The following is a 23,643-nucleotide window of genomic DNA, read 5'->3' on the forward strand; positions in this document are numbered from 1 at the left end:
CTTTCTTGCTACCCAAAATGGGAAAATATTTTTTAAAGGATCTATTTTTTAAAAAAGTTTGAGACTTTAATTTCTTTTCATGCCCATAACAGTAGAGAGGGGGTGCCTATATTCTGAGTCCCTCTAAATCTATTATTAATCTTAGATTTCCAACCTGGGTGGGATTTAAAAAATCATTTCATCTCCCAATATTATAATTGGAATAAGGAGTAGGAACATAAGCAAATGACTCAGGTGCTTTTCCTGTAACATTTTATTAGAACTCCATTTTTTGACTTGGAGAGGAACAGGATTTCTTTGGAGAGCCAAGATATTAATAATCACTCTGCAAATTAATAATGAGTATCAACTCACTTAGGTAGAGGCAGTGACTTTTTTAAAATGTTTCATAGTCTTGAGAAACTTAGGAATTCAGAAAATATTTGAAAATGGAATTGAATAGACTGGTAACTGATCCTGAGTCTATTTATAAAAGATAAACTTTGTCTAGTTCAATGTGTTTCAACCAATTTATGACAGAGTCACCCTTCAACCTTGTTTCCTTGCTAATGTTCCCCTGGCCCACTGGATTAATTCCCCTCAGTCTCATGTTATGAGCCCCACTTCTCTGTTTATTTGATGTCCCCCTTGGAATATCCTGATGTTGCCCTTGAAAAATCCAGAAGCTCCCAAAGAGGTCCTATGCACCCCAGTTGATAAGCACTATATTAGTCCTTGGCTCTTGAAATCTAGAAAAATTCCTGTGTAAAATCAAAGGAGCATAGATTGCTCTTTACTTCATTTGCTCAAACAATGCTACCTTGAGAAATATTTTTAGTTGCCTCATTTGTTCATTAATACTGGAGTATCCTAATGGGAAAGGGTTGTCAATATGACAGCCTGAAGAAGACATTCAGCTCTGCAGAAGGTTGGGATAGTTCATACACATTCCAAATATGATTTCTGTTTGGAACTCCACTGTCCTCTTGGTTAGATTGGCAAACCTTTTCACTTCTCTGCTTTCTTAGAAATCCTTTTGCTTCAGTTCACATATTTCTGAGACTCACCCATAGGCATTCACAGTAGGAAAAGTGACAGGATTCATCTCTCTGAACCCCAACAAGTTAGTCCTAAAGGACACTTGCATTTTCAGATTAGAAGTGTCTTACATTTGAAATTTAAACTCTTGCATTAGGGTGATGTTAAGGTAGATGATTGACAGGAACTATTCTAATGTTTTGAATAATATAGGCATCTCAAATTTGTTTTTGTCTACTTTTCCTCATGTAGACACACACTCCAGGCCTGGTTCTTTCATACCACCCATCGGCTAAATCTCAGTCTGTGAAACTTGGCTCTATAATTAGGGGAAGATTGTGTCTGAGCTGCAGAGTCAGCTGAGGCTCAACCAGGCAGGCCCACCAGCTGCGGATTTGCTCACCCAGAGAGAGCCAGTGGGATTATGGGGCACAGAATTTCTCCCAGTCATTCCCATCTTATTAATGCTTCAGTGTAGCATAAAGCTTCATTCATTATTCATAATAATCCAGTCAGAGGGCACTTGGAGACCTGATAAATTCTCACCTAAGTGACAACGGCTGACAGGGCCTAGGGTTTTATAGCCCTTCTCCTGCCATAGCAAGGTGCTGTGGGCAAAGGTCCAGAATGATCCTCCACTAATGACCAGTGTGATATACGAGCAGCTGTGGATTTCCTGACACCCAGGCTCCTCGGCTGAGGCTCCCACCTGCACGCTGGGAGGCAGAGATGAATATCTGTCAGACTATAAAATGCAGGAACAGATTCCCACATGGTAGACTTTTTGGCAACTCACAGGTTAACTCTGAGATGCGAAGCTGAAGGCAGAAAGCCTAAGGAAGAGAGAAAAAAGAGCATAGGTGCTTTTCTCACCATGGAATTTGTATAAATTTGGGTCATGCCAATGGGCTGGGACAATGAAGGTTCTCAATTTGCAAATTCTACATGAAGACATTCAGAGAACTGAGTGACTTTTAAGATGTTGAATATTTGTTGATAAAAATCAATGACCACAGAGTAAATTAGGACTTTAACTACAATTTTCATGAAGAATAAAATCTCTGGAATATTCATGTTAGTTTTTGAAATCATCTTGGTTTCACAGTATGTAAAGAAAAACTATTCCTTTTGTTCAAACTAGAGATTCTTTCTCTTGTGAAAGTTTATTTTTTTGTATGTTTGTTTGTTTTGATATTTTGGGTCATACTTGGTGGCACTCATGTGTTAGTGCTGACTCTGCACTCAGGGATTAGTCCTGATGGTGCTCAGAAGACGATGTAAGACGCCAAGGATTAAACCTAGATAGGCCATGGGCAAAGCAAGCACTCTACACACTGTACTATCTCTCCAGCACTAGAGATCCTGTCTTAAAATATATATACATATATATGTATATATATGTGTGTGTATATATATGTATATATATATATATATTATTTGTTGCTGTTGTTTCCTTGCTTGATGGTGATGATTCTCCAACTGAGAATAAATGCAGTTGTTAGTGTTTTCCTACTTGTTTTGTACTATGTCATGCATGGCCTCTTTAAAGATGTTCTTAAGTCATTATTTTCTTTTGTTTTTTGTTTTCTTAGGCCACACCCATTTGATGCTCAGGGGTTACTCCTGGCTAAGTGCTCAGAAATTGCCCCTGGCTTGGGGGGGGGGGGACCATGTGGGACACCGGGGGATTGAACCGCGGCCCTTCCTTGGCTAGCGCTTGCAAGGCAGACACCTTACCTCTAGCACCACCTCACCGGCCCCAATTTATTTTATTTTAATTTTTACATTTTGGTATTTGGGGCTTTACATTTAAATTTCATATTTATTTTTGAATTTTGGACCACACCTGACAGTGTTTAGAGAGTACTCTTGGCTCTTGCTTAACAATGACTTCTAGTGGCTCTTAAGAATCTAGATGCATAACTGGGGATTGAACCAGAGTTTGTCATGTGCAAAACAAATGTTTTCATCCTTGCATTACCTCTCTGGCACGCCTTTAAATTTTAGAACTTTTGGACGTTTCTTGGTTGAGAAAAGTGATGGAAGGAAATGAAACATTAAAATTAAGAGAAACATCTATTTACAAAAACTTTCCCTGATGTTTTCTGGATGATTCTGGCTGGTCAGGAGGCATGTCCATTATATTCCCAATATTAATTTTACACATGAAATATGAATTGTTTATGGAATGAGGAATTTACCTATCAAACTGTAAGGAAAACATCATTCTAAACATTTCTTTTTATCTTGGTCTCATACATCTCCCTATTGAAGACAGAATTGGTTGGTAAATTTGGAAAGGGAAGTGGTCTTGCTCAACCCTGCCTCCTGTTGTCCTTGGCAAAACTATTTCTTATTGAGTCAGGATTGGCTGGGCCTGTGCTTGAGGGAGTCAGGGAAGGTAAGTGCTGGGAAGGCCATGTGGATGACAGAGTTTAGTCGCATCCCCTGCCTTGGATTTTCCTTTTTTATTTATCTTGGCATTATTTTTGTTGGTTGCTTTAACTATTTAGACTTGAAGATTAGGGAAAATTATGACTTGTTGGATCTCCTTAAAACCCCCCACAACACCTATGTTAAAAGTGAATGAAGGGGCCGGAGAGATAGCATGGAGGTAAAGCTTTTTCCTTACATGCAGAAGGCTGGTGGTTCAAATCCTGGCATCCCATATGGTCTCCTGAGCCTGCCAGGAGCGGTTTCTGAGCATAGAGCCAGGAGTAACTCCTGAGTTCTGACAAGATGTGACCCAAAAACCAAAAAAAAAAAAAAAGTGAATGAAGGACAGTGCAGAAAAGTTCTGTCTCTTTTCTCATGGTCTACTTTTGTAACCTTAGAAGGCTCTTCAGGATAATTAATAGACTAAAACACTTGCATTTAAATCTTGTCTTAAATTATATGGTGAATCATACAATTATACATATAATTTAAGATAATATTTAAATTTAAAAAGCAACAAAAGTTCTCACTTTAGGCAAGTCAGTAATTTTAAGGCTAGAATATTTATTTGTTTTTATTTTATTTTATTTTGGGTGGAGTGGGGCGGTCACACAAGCTGTGTTCATGGGTAACTCCTGGCTCTGTACTCAGGAATCATTCTTGGTAGACTTGGAAGACCATCTGGGATACCTGGGATCTAACTCGGATCAGCTGTTTGCAGGGCAAACTCCCTCTAGGCTGTTCTCTCTCTCAGTTCCCAATACTAGTTCCTCAACTCCAATCCTCCCACCTACTCTGTGTTGCATTTTGAATACCTTTCTCCATAACTCACACTTGTTTCTAATCTTGTGTCAGTCACAGTTCTCAATTTATTCTTAATTAAGCTTTGTTAGAGGCTTATTTTCTGATTATTTTTATACTACATCATACTTAGAATAAGACCCCATGTGAAAAACACCCTAGAGCTATTACAACAGAATAGTTGAAAGTTCTTTGAGTTCCCTGTCAAACAATAGATTTTTTTCCCCTTATGGTTACTATATTGGTAGGCACATAAGAAATCTCTTTTAGTAGAAAATAGGCCTGTTTCCAGTTTCTGTCTGAGAGGATGCTCTCTTCTTTCTTTCTTTTTTTTTCTCCCATGACATGGCCACTATTAATTCTCTCTTTTTGTTTACTGCAACATAAAGACATGAAATCTGTTTCCTTTCACTTTAGTTCTGAAATGGCCTTGTACATTTATTTGACAGTAAGAGATGGCAAAAGCATGATGAATCTATTCTGGGACAGGCCTAGGCAGAATGGCATCTTTCACTTCAGTCTTAGAACCAATAAGATTATCAACTTTTATTTATAATCTAAAAATATTTCATTACAAGCATGTTCATAGTTGGGTGGTGCTTAAATAAAGAAAAAAATAAAAATAATAAAAAGAAGAGTTGAAATCTGTAAATTTAAAAAGAAATAAAAAAACACATCTCATTTACAGGGCCACAGAGATAATTCAAAAGACTGTAAAGCTGTATTAAAACCTGAGTTTGATCTTGGCACTGTAGGGTCCTCACACTCGGGCTTCATAGGGTTACATAGTGTACCACTGGTGGCCCTCAGCACCAGCTGTCCCCAAGCAACAGCACCACATCCCCAGCCCAAAACTATCAAATCATATTTTGCACATCTTGGCCAAGTAACTCTAGCAGTGACTCACAATTCTGAGTGCTGCCGGAATAAACAGTATCTCTCTCTCTCTCTCTCTCTCTCTCTCTCTCTCTCTCTCTCTCTCTCTCTCTCTCTCTCTCTCTCTCACTGTCTCTCACTGTGTGTCTCTCTCTGTCTCTGTGTCTCTCTCTTCTCTCTCTCTCTCTCTCTCTCACACACACACAAAATAAAGCACCTCATTGATGGTTTATCACAATTACTGATAAGCACTTTAAGAACAAACTTTTGTTCAGTTCTTTATCACCCATGACCTATGCTTCCCAGATCAATGTTAATATGGCTCAGATCTTAGTCTCTACATCCAGTTGTCCTTAACCATCTTGAGACTTGGTTCTTTGTTTTTGAAAATGAAAATACATCGAGTCATATAGACATAAGGGAAAGTTTAAATTATGAAGAAATATTCTTTGGAAGGATATTTGACTTACATTTTTAAGTGTCAGATAAATGGCGACCTACTGTAGTGTAGAAAGTACTGACTCTCGTAGGCTAAGATTCTGCACACAGTTCCAGTGGAGGGGGAAATAGCCTGTGTTTGGTGCACACATGTTTTAATTCCCTGAAGAATTTTTATAGACTTTCTGTCCCCTGCAGCTCCTGGATAGACACATTAAACAGGGATCATTCTCTTTTTTATTCTGTCCTCTTCCTCCATTTATTAGGCTAATTAATTTATTTTAATAAGGGAAACTGCATTCTCTTTCAGTCTGGGCCCCAGGCTCTCCAGGCTGTGAATTCTCATTTTCTTCTGTTTCCTTAAGATTTGCTGACCTGGCAGCAACCCCCTTCATCTTTCTCTGAGCAGGAGGGAAATGTATTTAGTGTGTAAAAATTTTCTCCTCACAAAGTAAATGGGGGTGGAAAGAGGGGGCATGCCCCAACACTGGAAGTAATGGCAAATACAATCTGAAAAAAGGTGATGTTTTTCCTATTTGGGTATTAGCTCTGTGCTTGCAATTTGGAGAAGAGGGAAAAAAACACACAGTAACTTTGAACTGATGTTAAACCTCTTCAAAGGGTCATTTTGTCTTTCCCCAATCAAAAGTATAGTAAGGATATGTGGAGTCCAAGTAAACACTCAGCCTAATGCTTTGGAGGCCTAGGAGTAACTTCTGAGGGAAGATGCTCTACTGGTCCTTACTTTTGATGCTAGGTTGACATTCTTGAAGCTCACTGGGAAAGCCCAGTCTCATCACAAAGATCTTTTTAGTTGGCTGTGTTTTCTTTCCTTATCTTGTTTATTATGATCTAATCTTGATCCAGTTCAACACTGATGATGGAAGTTATTTCATTGTGGACACAGAGTAGAAATATGCTTTCATTTCAAAATCATAACACAAGAAGATTTAAAAAAAATAGAAATCTTTCCTTTTCAAAGTCCCTAGGCCTGCCTGCAGGTGCAAGGGGTACTGGTTTCACTTTGCTTGATCAAATCCACGGCAGTATCTGGACATAAATCCCAGCCCTGAGTTTCTTTCATGGCAGGTCATAAGTACAGTTGTTCACACTTTGGGTTTGGATATGGGGGTCACTTTCTCAGCAAAGTCTCGTTTTTCCAGTCCTTGCCTTGGGCTAATAGTTAGTTACAAAGCTCAATCTCAAGAAATGTCAAACCTAATGAAAAGAAGGAGAAATCATAAAAGAGAAAGATGGCTGTAGTTAGAACCCCAGTCCCTCTCACTCAGGCTTCATAGATCTCTTGAGTAGTGAGGACAGAAGTCGACTACTTCCTCATCTCTGGCCACCCTCACCTCACTCATATCACTGGGGTGCTATTCATCAAAGATCACTTCTGAAAGAACAATATAGTAAGACATAGCTGCTAAGTAGCAGAAGAAATCAAACCCTGTTTCCACATTACTCAGTCTCTTCATGGCAGCATTTATATCAGTCATGAGTGTTAAAAGCTCTGAACTTTTAATTTATAGAGCAGACAGCCTTTTTTTTTTTTCCTTTCTGACCATAGGCTTGTATACCTGGATTTAAAGTAAAACCAAGCAATAGCATAGGGGGAAGGGTTATGAGATACCATTAAAAATTTTCGGCATATATTTGGCTTCATCAACCCAAATGCTTCCTTTGCAAGGAAGCAATATCTGGAGAGTCTAGTAGTGAAAAATGCTGAGATTTTGAAGAACTAAGTTTTTATAATCTCTACACTAAGACAATAGGGCATGCAAGACATTTTTCCTTCCACTCTTCCCATCAACCTACCTTCTTTCCCCTTCTCTTATTTCTTTTTTTCATTTGGTTCTGGTCTACTGCCTAACTTTCAACATATATTTTCAACATATGTATATGTATGTATATATTTTTTTCTGGGTCAAGCAAAAGTCTTATTTAGTTTCAAACAGTGAACAAAATATAGTTTTTGCATTCATGGCACTTAATTTATATTTGTTATAAAAAGTGTTGAATCAATGTTAACATTCACAAGAGTATAGTCATTAGAAAATAGTCATACATAAATATATAGCCTCTGTTGTAGAAGTGCTCCGAAAAAGACAAATATGGCATAAGGCGAGTATAAGATATATAAGCAAAGTGACAACCTGTGTCTCTAAAAACTGTCATCAGGACCTGCTTTGGAGGTGCTCCAGCCTTTCAGAACATTGGAGTCAAGTCTAGAACTGGGATCTAGCAGAGCAGATGTGCATGACATTTATAGCAGAGTGGGCCTATCTGAGTGACCCTGTTGGTCTCATGAAATCTCGCTCGCTTTCTGCCTCACCTTTGATATATCTCTCAATCTGTTTCAAAACAAATCTTTTTTATAAAAAATATCTCCATCCCTGAAAATAATATCTTTCTGAGACAAATATAGCTGGAAGATGACAATTATCTGGTAACTATATTCAGTGATAAGGAACAATACATAAATTATATCTATTAAAAATCCTCCTAAATTATCAGAAAATAAGAGCTTTAACACCAAATTTATTCATCTCTTTCGTGCATTGTGGTTAAATGAGTGGGTCATAAGCACAAAAGACAATGGCTTTAGGAAGTAGAGTCATCAGTTTGTATAGGGAGAGCATCATACATTCAGATTCAGAGAGGAGCAAGGAAAGAAAAGGTTCCCTAACTGGCCGGGTGGCTGGGGTAAGCACAGCTCTTTTCAGTTTCCTCACATGCATTCTTGCACCTGAACTACACATCCCCTGAACTGGAAGATCAGTGTGGCCTGGTGGAGGCCCATTCAGATCTGCTGGCTTGTCACTCACCATTGGGCTCTCCTGAGACTTACTGAGTAAATTTTTAATCCTTTTAATTCAGCTCTTTAAGAACTGAAAATCTCATATTTTCTCAGTTTCTAGATCTTGATCTAGAGAAAATATCTGAAATACAATCAGATAGAACCCCCTACCCTGTCATTTATATACTTGTTAGGCCATTCATGAGATCAACAATGCAAGTGGTATTGTGTTAAACTATAAGCAAGTTGGAAAGTGAATGCTCTCTTTTTTACTCAGCACTTAATGAAACTACAACTCTCAGAAATCCTGCCTGGATCCAAAATGTTCACCTCTATGCCAATTCTGGTGAAATTTGACTTAGAAATGGATCTGGAAATGTGGTTTTTCCAGGTTTCTGTAGGAACATTTTGGAGAGCCATGGAAAATATGTTTCCAGGAAGAAAAAGGAGAAAGCTTTGTGGGTATATTTAAAAGGATATCCTATGCTTCTATAGCACAGAAAACGTTTCTGTAATAAAACTGCATTATATAATCACCTACACTGGATTCAGTGAAGAATTAAAATAATAAAGCTAAGGTCTTAGAGGCTGAAGACTTTACATTTGCCACATGCCTTTACCATTTTCCATCACCTCCACAAGAAGACACTTACATTCTTGCATTAAAGTCAAATTATGGTGGCAACACCTGTTTTTTAGGTTATAGTTCCATGTTAGAAATTGTATTCATGACTATAGAATTTTCTGTTTATTATGGCCCTTTTCATACTCCAGCTATTGTCTCACTTATCCCCATAAAACAGCCCTAAAAGTTTGGTATTCTTGAAATGAAATTCTCCATTTTATAGATGAGTAAAATGAGACATGAAAAATTAAGTGATTCGCTAAGCAATTACAACTGGCTAGCAGTGGGATCAAAAATGAAGATGTTAAATGTTAAGGCTACAAGGTAAAACTGCTATATGAATAATGAGGATAATTTTATGTTTCTTCTATATTTCTTTTAGAATACACAAAATTGCCATAATCAACCAGTGTCTGACATTTAATAGATGTTCTGTAAATAATTTCCCCCTTCTCCACCCATTAAAATAAACTCCAAGACATTACAGGACCTTGCTGAGTTCCCAAACTAGTAAAAAGTTCCCAAACTTGTGAGAAGGAATTTGGGACAGTAAGGAATAATGCTAGTTAATAAAGTACTTACTGGAATGAACATGGAGCTTGAGATGTAATTTGAAAGAACAAAGAGCTTCATGAGAGACCAGAAACATTCAAAAATTCTATGGTTTTAGAAGCCTAATTATTTATTTATTTATTTATTTATTTATTTATTTATTTATTTATTTGGTTTGAGTCCACACATGGCAGTGCTCAGGGGTTACTCCTGGCTCTTTGCTCAGAAATCACTCCTGGCAGGCTTGGGGACCATAGGGATGCCAGGGATCAAACCCAAGTCTATCCTGGGTTGGCTGCATGCAAAGCAAATGTCCTACCACTGTGCTATCACTCTGGCCCCTAGAAGCCTACTTTAGTGAATTCAAACACTGATTTGTATCTATTATCTATATATATGTAATATATTACATATACATATACATAATATATTACCATAATATATTATGATTCATGAGAAACTAGACACATTCAAACAACCTGTGGTTTTAGAAGTCTATTTTAGTGGATTCAAACACTGTCTTATAAATGTATAATTATACATAATATTATATATTATAGTGTATATATGATTCAATGAAGACTGTGCATATCTAGCTATACACACATTTTGGTTTGGGGGCCACAATTGGCAGTGTTCAGGCTTTGCTTCTGGTTCTGTGTTTAGGGATCATTCTTGGCAGGCTTGAGAGTGCCGAGAATTGAGTTTAGTCAGCAGTGTGCAAGACAAGTATGCTACCCGATAGTAGCATCTGGTCCCTAAATTGTATTTTTTGATAAAATACTAAATGTTTTTCTTTCATTTTTACATAAAAAAGTATATTGCCTTGACAATTTACAGAAATGCAAATAGGAAGTAGAAACAAAGGTTAAATGTGTGAATACATAAAATAAAAATTAAAGCCAAGATTAAATATTGATGATAATGGCAAATCACAGATGTAAGTTCACTATAATTTAATTGATATCTATAAGAATTTGATATGTGTCAGGTATTGTTGGAGGGATAAAGAATGTATAGTACTTAGCTTTTTACTTGAAAAGTTCTACTTTCTAGAAGGAAAAAATATTATTTCATTTCCTCATATATTTTATCTAGAAGTGAAATTGCTAGATTGCAATAGAGTTTTATTTTAAAATTTTAAGGACCCTCCACATTACATTTCAATAATGGCCTAACTATTTAAATTATTATTATTATTTTTGTACATTTAGTGTTTTTCTTAGAGAGTAGTTCTTAAAAGTACTCACAACTGAAAAAAATACGCTAACAGAATTGGTTGGTGTGAAAGTATACTAGAGACTAGAGTCTTTGCCCTAACAGATTTTATAATATGTTTAAAAATATAAATCTCATTGACTTGGTAAAACTCAAACTGTGCTTTAAAATATTTTAGTAAATATCAACCAAGTGCAATCCACAGGCTTTAGACTCTAACTGAAAGCCTCTTTAGAGAAATAAGTGGGTATGTTATTATAGCAGTGTCTGCTTGTAACACGGTGTTTTGTAGAAGAAGGAGCCAATGAAAACATGTGTATTCATTTGTCTACATTCAAAAGGAATAATGAAATGATAAACACTAATTAATACTGATCATGTACAACGTTAGGATAGAAAGAGAAAAAGAGAAAAATCAGAATTTTTGTCTTGCAGCTTAGAATATGGAAGCACTACTCTTAGAGTCTAAACAAAGAAAATCAAAATAAAATGATTTTTTTCCAAAATTAAAAATACATTCAGACAAATGAACCCAATTTTTTGTAAAGTTGCTAAAATAACTGCTTAGAAATAAATCACTGCAAGTAATTTAACACAGTTGTTGACTGTATAAACCTAAGACCAAAAACACTAAACAAGTGCTTTGGAGGTTTCATGAGGGCCTGATTAAAGCCTCAGAATCACAGAAACAAACAAATCAAAGCAAAACAAGAGCTTCAATAAAAAATCAAGCAGTCTTCACCAATATTTACAGAACTTATTGTTAATGGAATAGTGTTGTTATTACTGTTTGGAAAAATAAATATTGTTTTAAAGAAAATGATTAGGAATAGATTTTAAGTCACATTTGTTGAATTAAATAATTAACGATGGGGCTGGATGGCGATGGATGGAGGCCTTTGTGCTTAGGCCCCAGCCACGTGGCTTCATCCCCATCCAGCTGGCGGATTCCAGGCCCAGGTAATCGGCGTAATCAAGACTCACTCACATGCAGGCATTAGGAAGCATCATCTTTATTCATGCCCTGACCACCACAGGTGTGTGGCCTATCTCATAACCTTTCAAGCATTCAGCCATTCTTAGCCCTGCATCTTATAATTCAGTCATCTTCCTCCGAAAGCCCAGCAGGGCCAAAAGGCAAAGACCCTTAATCCCCTGGCTTCCGGGTTTATCTACCTATTCCAAGACCCCTCCCAGGAATGGGCCGGGTCTTGCAGGTAAAGTATCCGGTTCCCAAGACCCCTCCCAGAAATGGGTGGGTCTTAGATAGGTACCCTACAACATTCAGCTGCATTCAGGATTTACTCCTGACTCTGTGCTCAGGGATCAGGATCACTATTGGCAATATTTGGTGCTGGGGATCAAATTGAAATTGGCCACCAGCAATGCAAGTGAATTACTCCTGTACATATATCCAGTTTTGTGATATTTTCAGATATCATGGTTTCCATGACAAGATAATGAAAGAACAAATATTGTGTGTCACATTTAAATAAAATCTTTATAGTTCTAGGTATATATTGGAAATATAAAAGAAATTCAGGTATTCATTTTTAATAAAAATTCTTATTTGCCTATTACTAGTCGGGCCTTCCTGCTGTCTCTGGCTTCATCTTTGGTGCATCTGCTGAAAGATGGATTCTCTTGTCCTTTCTACACATCACTATCACTACCTGACAGATTTACTATGCAGAACACTAGCAAAGGCATAAGAGCCCTAAATGAGAAACTAGAAGAATAAGAAATAATGGATCTATTTCACATAATGGAACTAATTTTATCCTCAAAAAGCTGAAAACACATTCTTCTCAAGGGTACGTAGAATCTTCTCTAGGTTAGAACACATGTTAGGACACAAGTCTAACTTACATAAATTCATAAATATAAAAATTATACCAAGCACTCTATCAGACCACAATGCCACAGACATCAAGATTTATAGTAAAAAGAAGATGTGGAGAAAATCTAACATATGGAGTCTAAACAACATGATGCTCAGCAATAGCTAGATCAAAAAAAATCAAGGAGGAAATGAAAAGATTTTTGGGGGGACTTAGATAGCAAAGGAACAAAATACCAAAATATATAGGACACAACAAAAGCAGTAATTAGAGGTAAACTCATAGCAATACAGGCCTACACAAAGAAAGAAGAAAAAGACAAAATCAACACCCTAAAGGGACACCTTAAATACCTGGATAACCAAGAGCAAAGGAACCCAAACACAAGCAGAAGAAAAACAATAAAAATTAGAGCATAAATCAACAATATTAAAACAAGAAAACAATACAAAGAATTGATGGAAATAGGATCTGGTGTTTTGAAATAATAAACAAGATAGACAGACTGTTGACAAGACTCATGTGGAAAAAAGACTTATGTGGAGAAGAAATGAACACTTTGATAAAGAAGAAATACAAATGGCCAAAAGGCACATGAAAAAGTGCTCCACATCACTACTCATCAGGGAGATGCAAATCAATACAACTATGAGGTACCATCTTACGCCACAGAGATAGGCGCACATCACAAAGAATGAGAACAAGCAGTGTGGCAGGGATGTGGAGAGAAAGGAACTCTTATTCACTGCTGGTGGTAATGCCGTCTAGTCAAACCTTTATGGAAAGCAATATGGAAATTCCTCCAAAAACTGAAAATTGAGCTCCCATATGTTCCAGCTATACCACTCCTAAGGATATACACTAGGAACACAAAAGTACAATACAAAAATCCCTTCCTCACACCTATATTCATTGCCGTGCTATTTACAATAGCCAGACTCTAAAAATAACCAAGATGCCCTTCAACAAAATAATGGCTAAAAATATTATGCAGCCGTCAGGAGAGATGAAGTCATGAAATTTTTCTATACATGGATGTATTTGGAATCTATTATGCTGAGTGAAATATATCAGAGGGAGAGAGATAGATGCAGAATAGTCTCACTCATCTATTGGTTTTAAGAAAAATGAAAAACGAGGCCAGTGAGGTGGCACTAGAGGTAAGGTGTCTGCTTTGCAAGCGCTAGCCAAGGAAGGACAGCGGTTCGATTCCCCAGCGTCCCATATGTCCCCCCCCCCAAGCCAGGGGCAATTTCTGAGTGCTTAGCCAGGAGTAACCCCTGAGCATCAAATGGTGTGGCCCGAAAAACCAAAAAAAAAAAAAAAAGAAAAGAAAAATGAAAGACATTTTTACAATAATCCTCAGAGACAAAGAGAGGAGGGCTGGAAGGTCCAGCTCACTACCTGAAGCTCACCACAAAGAGTGGTGAGTGCAGTTAGAGAAATAACTACACTGAGAACTATCATAACAATGTGAATGAATGAGGGAAGCGGGAAGCCTGTCTGGAGTACAGGTTGGGGTGGGGTGGGGAGGAGGGAGATTGGGGACATTGGTGGTGGGAATGTTGCACAGGTGAAGGGGGGTGTTCTTTACATGACTTAAACCCAACTACAATCATATTTGTAATCAAGGTGTTTAAATAAAAATATTAATAAAAAAGAAAGGATAAAAAACATCTGCTACATCATAGTAAAAAATAAGAAAGAAGAAAAAAAGGAAGGAAAAATGCTCAAATAAATTAGATTAGAAATGAAAGGGGAGAGATTATAACAGAACCTCCAGAAATTCAAGATATCATGAGAGCTTATTATGAACAATTATATTCTGTTAAGCTAGAGAACATAGAAGAAATGAACATATTTCTGGAAAAATATAATCCACCAAAATGAATGAGGAGAAAATAGCAAGCCCACAAGACCAAACACAAAAAAGGAAATTGAAATAATCATTAAAAAAAATCTCTAAGAATAAAAGTCAAGGTGGGTTTATGGGTGAGTTTTATTGAACCTTCAGAAAAGGGTTCTATCATTGATTTGTGTCTTCCAAAATGTCAAAGAGATAAGAGTCCTCCCTAATAACTTCTATGAAGCTAACATCACTCTCATTCTTAAAGCTGGCAGAGATACTACCAAGAAAGAAGATCAAATTCACTGATGAGCATTGATGCAAAAGTCCTTAACAAAATCTTAGCAAACCAAATTTAACAACACTTCAAAAAGATTATACAGCATGACCAAATGGGTTTCATTCCAAGAATGCAAGGATGATTCAAAAATGCAAATCAATCAACATCAATCAATAATCACATCAGTAAAAGAAAGGATAAAAACCACCTTAACATATCAATTGATGCAGAGAAAGCATTTGACAAAACCCAACACCCATTAATGATTAAAATCCTCAGCAAAATGAGTGTGGAAGGAACCTTCCTCAAGATAGTTACAACTATCTATAAAAAGTCCACAGCCAACTTTATTCTAAATTGTGAAAAATTGAAAGCATTTTTACTGAAGTCAGGCTCTAGGCCTTTATGTCCACTATCTCAACTCTTATAGTATTAGAAGTCCTAGCAATAGCAACCAGACAAGAGAAGGAAATCAAATGAATCCAAATTTAAAAAGAGGAAGTCAGTGGCCAGAGCAGCAGTAGGACATTTGCCTGCAGGTGCTAACCTAGGACCGATTGCAGTTCTTACCCCCAACATCCGATGTGGCCCCCCAAGTCAGGAGTGATTTCTGAGCGCATAGCCAAGAATAACCCTTGAGCGTCACTGGGTGTGGTCCAAAAACAAAACAAAAAAAAGGAAGTCAAACTATCTCTATTTACATATGACATGATGCAACATTGAAGATGCTAAAGAATCTTCTAACACTATTAGAAATAAACCAATACAGCAAAGTGGCAGACTACAAAGTTAATACACAAAAGAGAGTTGCATATCTTTTTACAAATAACAACTCAGAGGAGAAAGAGATCAATGTGGCTGTCCTATTTAAAAGTATGCAAAACTGGGGGGCCGGAGAGATAGCATGGAGGAAAGACATTTTGCCTTGCATGCAGAAGGTGGGTGGTTCAAATTCCTGCATCCCATATGGTCCCCCGAGCCTGCCAGGAGAAATTTCTGAGTGTGGAGCCAGGAGTAATCCCTGAGTGCTGCTGGGTGTGACCCAAAAACAAAACAAAAAAAAAAGTGTGCAAAACTATCAAGTGCCTAGGAATCAATCACCCTAACAAGACAGGTGAGAGACCTGAACCATGAAAACTTTAAAGCACTTAAGAAAGAAATTGAATAAGACCTAACAAAATGAAAGAACATTTCATGTTCATGTATTAGAAGAATTAATATTATTAAAATGACCATGTTACCTAAAATACTGTATAGATTCAAGTCAATCCCTATTCAAATTTAGATAATGTTCTTCAGGGACTGAGAGTAATTAACTATAAAGTATATGTGGAACCATAAAAGACCTAGGATAGCCAAATCCATATTGTAAAACAAGAAACCGAGAGGTATCTCATTACCTCATTTGAAGCTCTACTATAAAGCTGAAATAGTGAAAAAACAGTATAGTATTGAAACAAAGACAGATTTTTAGACTAATGGATCAGAAGAGAATATACAGTTACAAACCCCCAAATATATGGTCAATTAATATTTGAAAAAGGAGCCAATAATTTGAAATGGAAAAAAGGCAGTCTCTTCAACAAATGGTGTTGGAACAATTAGATAACCAGATGTAATTAATTAAAAATTGATCCATATCGCACACTTTACACAAAAGTCAATTAAAAGTGGATTAAAGATCTTGAGATTATACCCAATTTCATAAAGTTCACTGAAGAAAACATAGGCATAAAACTCCAAGAGTTAAACCTCAGAGAAGTCTTTGGTGAGAGGATGCAAATGTCAAGGGCTATAGCATCAAATCTGAATGACAGGGACTACATCAAACAAACAAACAAAAATTCTGTATGGCAAAAGAAAAACGGGTAAAAACTAGAAGACAGTTAAAGGAATGGGAAAAAATTTTGCATTCAATACATCAGATAAAGGTTTGATATCTAGGATATACAAAGTACTCACAAAGGTTAACTCCACAAAACCTAAAAACCCCATGAAAATGGGGAGAGGAAATGAGCAGACACTTCTCTGAGGAAGACCAACAGATAGCCAACAGACACATAAAAAATGCTCTGTCACTTATCATTAGGGAAATACAAATTAAGATAACAATGAGATATCATCTTACACCAGTGAGGATGGCTCATATAAAAAATACTGAAAAAATCTCTGTTTGCAGAGATTTTTGTGGTGAGAAAGGAACTCTCATCCACTGCTGGTAGGAATACTGTTTGGTTCAAACCCTATGGAAAATGGTATGGAGGATTCTCAGTAAATTCAAAATTGAGCTTCTATATGACCTGACTCATCAATATTCTCTCTGGGGTAATATTGGACAGAAAAACATTCATCCAAAAGGATTTATGCACACCACAATTCATTGCCTCACTCAGCACAATAGCTAAGATTTGGAATCAGCCTAGATGTCCAATACTAGATGAGTGTATCATGAAGATGTGATACATAAATATGATGGAATACTACATAGCTGTAAGGAATGATACAATTTGCAGCAACATAAATGAAACTGGAAGATATTATGTTAAATGTAGTAAGCAGAAGAATAAATATAGAATGATATCACTTTTATGTAGTATTTAGAATAATTACATTAAGAAATGCAATGGTCTAAATGGGAGTTGTCTGGAACACCCTTGGCCCCAGAATCTAGTGAGGAGAAGAAAAGGAACTACATGGAATAGGAGAAAAACAAATATAATAGGATGGTTCCAGAGGCCAAGTGGTTTCAGGTACATTTGTAGTGCTAAAAAGGACAGAACTAGGGGGCCGGGCGGTGGCGCTGGAGGTAAGGTGCCTGCCTTGCCTGCGCTAGCCTAGGACGGACCGCGGTTCGATCCCCCGGCGTCCCATATGGTCCCCCAAGAAGCCAGGAGCAACTTCTGAGCGCATAGCCAGGAGTAACCCCTGAGCGTCACAGGGTGTGGCCCAAAAACCAAAAAAAAAAAAAAAAAAAAAAAAAAAAAAGGACAGAACTAAATATCCAAATCAAAGGCAACAACAATGGAATCAAGAGACCCAAACATTGACAATCTAAACTTAAAATAGGCCTGCTATATTGGCAGTTTAGTTTATACTGGCAGTTTGGGGGCACAGGGTTTGGATGGGATTCACTTGGGGAACAATGGTGGAAGTAGGTTGACACTGGTGGAGGGATTGGCCCTCATTCATTTTATGTCTGAAATCCAACTATAAAGGATAATAAATCACAATGATTTCAATAAAATAAACTTTAAAAAATATCTTATTTGTGTGGCCAGAGAGATGCCATGGAGATAGGGCGTTTTCCTTGAGTGCAGAAGGATGGTGGTTCAAATCCTAGCATCCCATATGGTCCCCCAAGACTTCCAGGAGCAATATCTAAGTGTTGAGCCAGGAGTAACCCCTGAGCGCAGCCAGGTGTAACCCAAAGCCTATATCTATCTATCTATCTATCTATCTATCTATCTATCTATTATTTGTCTTATTTGCATTCATTAAAAAGGCCTAGAATTAGCATTAAACTTATGACAATACATTTTTCATTGTTTAGATTATAATTTCTTCAATATTTCACACTAAAAGAAAACATGAATTCTTAAAGGAATGAGTGGTTCCAGGCCAAGAAGCATCAGTACATAAGTTTGTCAGCAAGAAAACTTTCAAATATGGTCAGGATTAAGAAAAACAAATACATATACTTTTAAGAAATAGAGAAGGCAACTTAAAGACACTCATTGGTCAAAGATGAGTAATTTAATCAAGTAGAAAGTACTAGTTGGAGCTATACTTATAGTAGAACAGGTAGAGTCTTTATCATACACTCTGCCGACCTGGGTTTGATCCCTGGTATGCCATATGTACCCACAAACCCACTATGCATAATTTCTGAGTGCAAATCCAGGAATAACCTTTGCCTTGCATGCAGTTGACGCAAGAAAGACCGAGGTTTAGTCCCCTGACATCCCATATGGTCCCCCAAGAGTGATTTCTGAGCACATAGCCAGGATTAACCACTGAGCATCACTGGGTATGGTCCAAAATCAAGAAAGAAGAAAGAAAAAAGAAAGAAAGAAAGAAGAAGAAAGAAAGAAGAAAGAAAAAGAAAGAAAAGAAAGAAAGAAAGAAAGAAAGAAAGAAAGAAAGAAAGAAAAGAAAGAAAGAAAGAAAGAAAGAAAGAAAGAAGAAAGAAGAAAGAAGAAAGAAAGAAAGAAAGAAAGGAGGGAGGGGGAGGAGGAAGGAAGGAAGGAAGGAAGGAAGGAAGGAAGGAAGGAAGGAGGAAGGAAGGAAGGAAGGAAGGAAGGAAGGAAGGAAGGAAGGAAGGAAGGAAGGAAGGAAGGAAGGAAGGAAGGAAGGAAGGAAGGAAGGAAGGAAGGAAGGAAGGAAGGAAGGAAGGAAGAAAGAAGAAAGAAAGAAAGAAGAAAGAAGAAAGAAAGAAAGAAAGAAGAAAGAAAGAAAGAAAGAAAGAAAGAAAGAAAGAAAGAAAAGAAAGAAAGAAGAAAGAAGAAGAAAGAAAGAAAGAAAGAAAGAAAGAAAGAAAGAAAGAAGAAAGAAAGAAAAAAGAAAGAAAAGAAAGAAAGAAGAAAGAAGAAAGAAAGAAAGAAAGAAAGAAAGAAGAAAGAAAAAAAGGTAGAAGGAAGGAAGGAAAATAATTGTAAATAATGAATCAAATACTTAAAAGTTCATAAGTTTATACATAACTCTCAAAGCCAAACAAATTTAATCCAAGTTTAGTGCTTGCCAAGATACTAACTCATCAGATATAAATGATAAAGAAAAAATTTCAAGCACTTGTTAGGGCCCAGAGTAAAATGTACTCATCCCTTTGGGTTTATCGGAGCAAACAAATTTGCACCAGCTCTATTAGGAAGAGAAATAAAGCTAATCTAATTACCTATGCATGGAAAACTTATATAACTATAATTTCTATAGTAAATAGTATAAACTGGGGGTAAAGAGGTTTAAAATCCTATGCTAGAAAATTGGATCTGGCCCTGGGCCATCAAAGCCAGAAGAAGGGTCTCAAGTAATGAGAAAGTGATGACTGCATAGGACAAAACCTTGCCTCTGGTTGCATGCCCTACCTTAAGATAGGTTTCTCTGATAAAACTGTTATTTTTGAAGAAGTTCCTAAATCCTGATGCTTTACATTCTTTAAGATTACAGTAACAGTTTCTTCTTCAGCCCACGAGAGTCCCTAATTAACCTTAGTTTCCATACCAAGATGCCATGTATGAAAAAGCCTCCTGTGGAAATTTTGGGAGTCCATGAGACATTTTGGAGATACTCTTAATTATTTATTCTACTTGTCCCAAGGACTGTGATTTAGAACATTGGTTCTTAACCCCTTTCCTACTGTGACTCCTCTGACTATGTTTTCTTGTGTGGCTCCTAGTCTTACCGATTAGCCCCTTTGTCAAATATTTTGCTCCTTGTGACTTCCACCTTTTGTCCCCTAGGAATATTTTAGGGAAACCAGGAAAAACTGTATTGGTCTTAAGGAATTTTGGGGCAAAAGTACATTGTTATTCCTCCCCAGTAATTTATTTTGGACTCAGTATTCTTTAACATAGACTCAATTATTCTTTTATTAATTTCTATTATATTATTTTCTGGGGCTACTGAGCAACTCTCAGGATGTTCAGAGGTCCCAAAAGCTATCCTTAGCCAACCAAACAGATGGTTCAAAACAAGTGCCAGAAAATTCAATGCTACTCAGGACATAGGGTGTCAGGGATATGCAGGCCACCCTGCTGGAAGTCAAGGGTCTCTGAGGCTGCTCCTTGTCATGCTGGGGGAACAGGTGGTGATGGGAATTGGACTCAATAGGATGCAGACCCTCTAAGTGCTCTATACTATTTTCTATCCCCAATATCTTATTTTTCAAGGAAGACTGAAAAAACAAAGCATTCTTGTATTTAGTTTCCAAATTGCAGTTAGTCTGGTAGCTTTATAAAGAGAATTATTGTGATCTTCAGTCTACGGGAAGATTTGAGGTGGTCTCATTGTGATTTAAATTTAATATCATTATTGTAGTCACTCTTTATTCCAGTGTGTTCTAGATTGCCTTAATCTATTTCTTGCATTTCCTTTTCTTACTCTTTTCTTTTTTGTACACTTTCCTCAATGGTAGCAGGAAATGGCTCAGCTTCCGGGGAGAAATGTTCTTCAGAACCAAGTTTAAAAAAAAAATAGAGAGAGGAAAAGAAAGAAAAAAGATTTTGTAAGTATCAGACAAGCATATTTTATTAAAAATGGGCACAGCCTCAACTTTTATTTATTTATTTATTTATTTATTTACTGCAAAACAAAGTTTTTATTGCAGCTTATTTAGTAAGATGTGATGGGGAGGAAAAAGGAATATATATATTCCTTTATATATATATATATTCCTTTATATATATATATATATTCCTTTATATATATATTCCTTTATATATATATTCGTATATATATATTCCTTTATATATATTCCTTTATATATATATATATTCCTTTATATATATATATATATATATATATATATATATATATATATATATATATATTTGGTTGGTTGGTTGGTTGGTTTTGGTTTTAGTGTCACACCCTGCTGTTTACATAAGTTACTGATAGTTCTGCACTCAGAAATTACCTTTGGAAGGTTAAAGGGAGCATGTGAGACACCAGGGATCAAGCCCCGATCTCTCCTGGGTTTTCTGAGTGCAAGGCAAATGCCCTACCACTGTACTATCTCTCCAGCCCTGGGAGATGTGTATTTCTGAGAGAAAACAAGCCTTCTTCGCCAGAGTGGAAATAGGCAAGCAAAGAGACATTGAGTCAAACAAGAGATACAAATATGTTCCAGGGAGAACAGGGGTTTGAAGAGAAAGCCTTCCACTTATATTTTACATTTAAAGCTTTAAGTAATTTTTAAACTGAAGGACATATTTTTCCACTTGCTAAAGAATGTCAAATTAGATGAAAACAAATGTTCTTATCACCTTTTTTATATTCCTTCTAAACATTTCCATGTTTAGGAGATTGGAAGATTTTTTCTAGATTGAGTGAATGGTACTGTTCTTATGTTATTTTTAAAAAAAAAAACATTTTGAAAACCTAACACAATATTCATACAGCCACTCTCGAGAGAGCCTTTCTGTGAAAGAATATAGTTTCTTTACCTGAAGGCCCAGAAATGACATTAAAGTGAGATTATGCTCCAGCTGAGTCCTGAATAATGAAATGGAAATAGGCAGGTCATGGCTGCAGTGGTTTCCCACTAGAAATGTCACCACATTTTGTTGAGATACATAACAAAGACGGCAGGTTTGCATGCGTAATGCACCTGCCTCCTGCAGACACTGTGAACTTCCCAGGACTTTCTGTATATTTTCTCCTGTGCTTTTTTTTTTTCTTTCCTTCAGCATCCCTTTTGGAAATGAAGCCTGAAGGAAGGATATTTCAGAGATTCACTGCACCAGCGTCTAGACTAGAGCCAGGAGAGAAGCAAGCCCGTTTCGAAATCCCAGATGTGAGATGGTGAGGAGAGTCTCATAAATCCACGGGTCAGGCTGCTGGCCGCTCGCCCTTAGGGCCTTCAGACAAATATAGAAACAGGAGGACTAAAAGAAATGCTGACCTAGTATCTCACAAGTCCAAATTTTTGAAAAACAAAAACAAACCAACCTGATATGTAAATGCTATCTGCAAGGTTTCGAGAAAATTAAGGAAACACAGTTGAACCTTGTGATTCCTTTTCTATATGAAGACCCTTCAGTCCCTAACCCTTGGGCACCCCTCCATTTGCATGTCTGATGCTCCTACTTCATGTTTTTCTCACCCTTACTCCAATTATCTGCTTTATTCTTTTTGAAAACATACTGATCAGCCTTCCTAGAATTCTTCCAAGATGAAGGTTGATTAAAAAATTAGTCAATAGAGGCCTGAGATGTAGTACAGGGGTGAAGGAGCTTTCCTGACACTTTCTCCTCAGGCCTTGCATTAAATGACATGGTTGGCTGAGTTTTACGGGGAGGGGCCCTTGGCCTTCTCAGCACTGCTTGAGAGTCCCCCCTTCAAAAAAAAATTCAATTAAAAATATCTACACAGGCCATGCTTTTTGTAAAAGAGTTATTACGCATAAGAATAAGAAATTACTGTAGGCATTGGGTTTTTATGATAATAAGTGAAAATTTTGATAGGTAAAATGATTGCCATAGGACAATGGTCAAGTTCTTAGTTTGCTTAGTTCCCAAAAGATTATTATTTAGCAGATTCATGTCAGATTGGAGGAATCTTTCCAGATACCATTAAAACATGTACTTGTTTTCTTCTAGTCAATATTTTTATTAATAATGAGTGAAAATAGATTACTTGTTGTAAAATAAGCTCCTGCTATGTGTTGATCTTGTTTTCAGCTTGACATCTATTAATTTTTTTAAATCCTCATTCAGTCCTTAGAGCTGTGATTTTGAAGATCGGTATCACTGGAAAGTCACAGTGATGAGAATCTCAGATCAATATTAAACTAGGTTAACTAACCTTGCCTCAAAGACTAAAGATAGAAACAATCTTTCTCAGTTTACCTATCTCCTCAAAAGTTTAAAGTTAAGGACAATCTTACTCATTTTGTTCTTCTCCAAAAACTTGCCCTTTATTTTTTTTAGGTTTAAAGATAAAATAGAACGAGCCTCCGGGACCAGACAATCATAGGATTTTAGTGTTCTTTCTGGCATCCATTGATTGGCCTAAAATCCACCCTACTTCCCTGCTCTTTTCCTATAAAACCCCTTTCTTATGACTGTAGACAAGATGGTTGTGTTGAGATTCTGAGTCTGCTAGCTTCCAATCTGCTTGTTTCTTGCTAGTAAAGCTCTTTCTTGATCCATCATCCTCTCTAGTTTGGTCCTTGAACAGCAGTGGAAATGGGCCTTG

General features: G+C 36.9%; 1 protein-coding gene across 1 annotated transcript in view; it reads right to left on the bottom strand.

Moving 5' to 3' along the window:
- Positions 1-1,504: 1,504 nt before the first annotated feature.
- Positions 1,505-23,643, bottom strand: part of LOC126004334 (uncharacterized) — a gene marked incomplete at its 5' end in the record, with an annotated part of 72,276 nt that continues 50,137 nt past the window's right edge. The window contains one exon of the mRNA XM_049770782.1: positions 1,505-1,762. Coding sequence (XP_049626739.1) covers positions 1,505-1,762 — 258 coding nt within the window. The remainder of the gene's footprint in view (positions 1,763-23,643) is intronic.

Source organism: Suncus etruscus, chromosome 3 (genome assembly GCF_024139225.1).
Source record: "Suncus etruscus isolate mSunEtr1 chromosome 3, mSunEtr1.pri.cur, whole genome shotgun sequence".
Lineage (NCBI taxonomy): Eukaryota > Metazoa > Chordata > Mammalia > Eulipotyphla > Soricidae > Suncus > Suncus etruscus.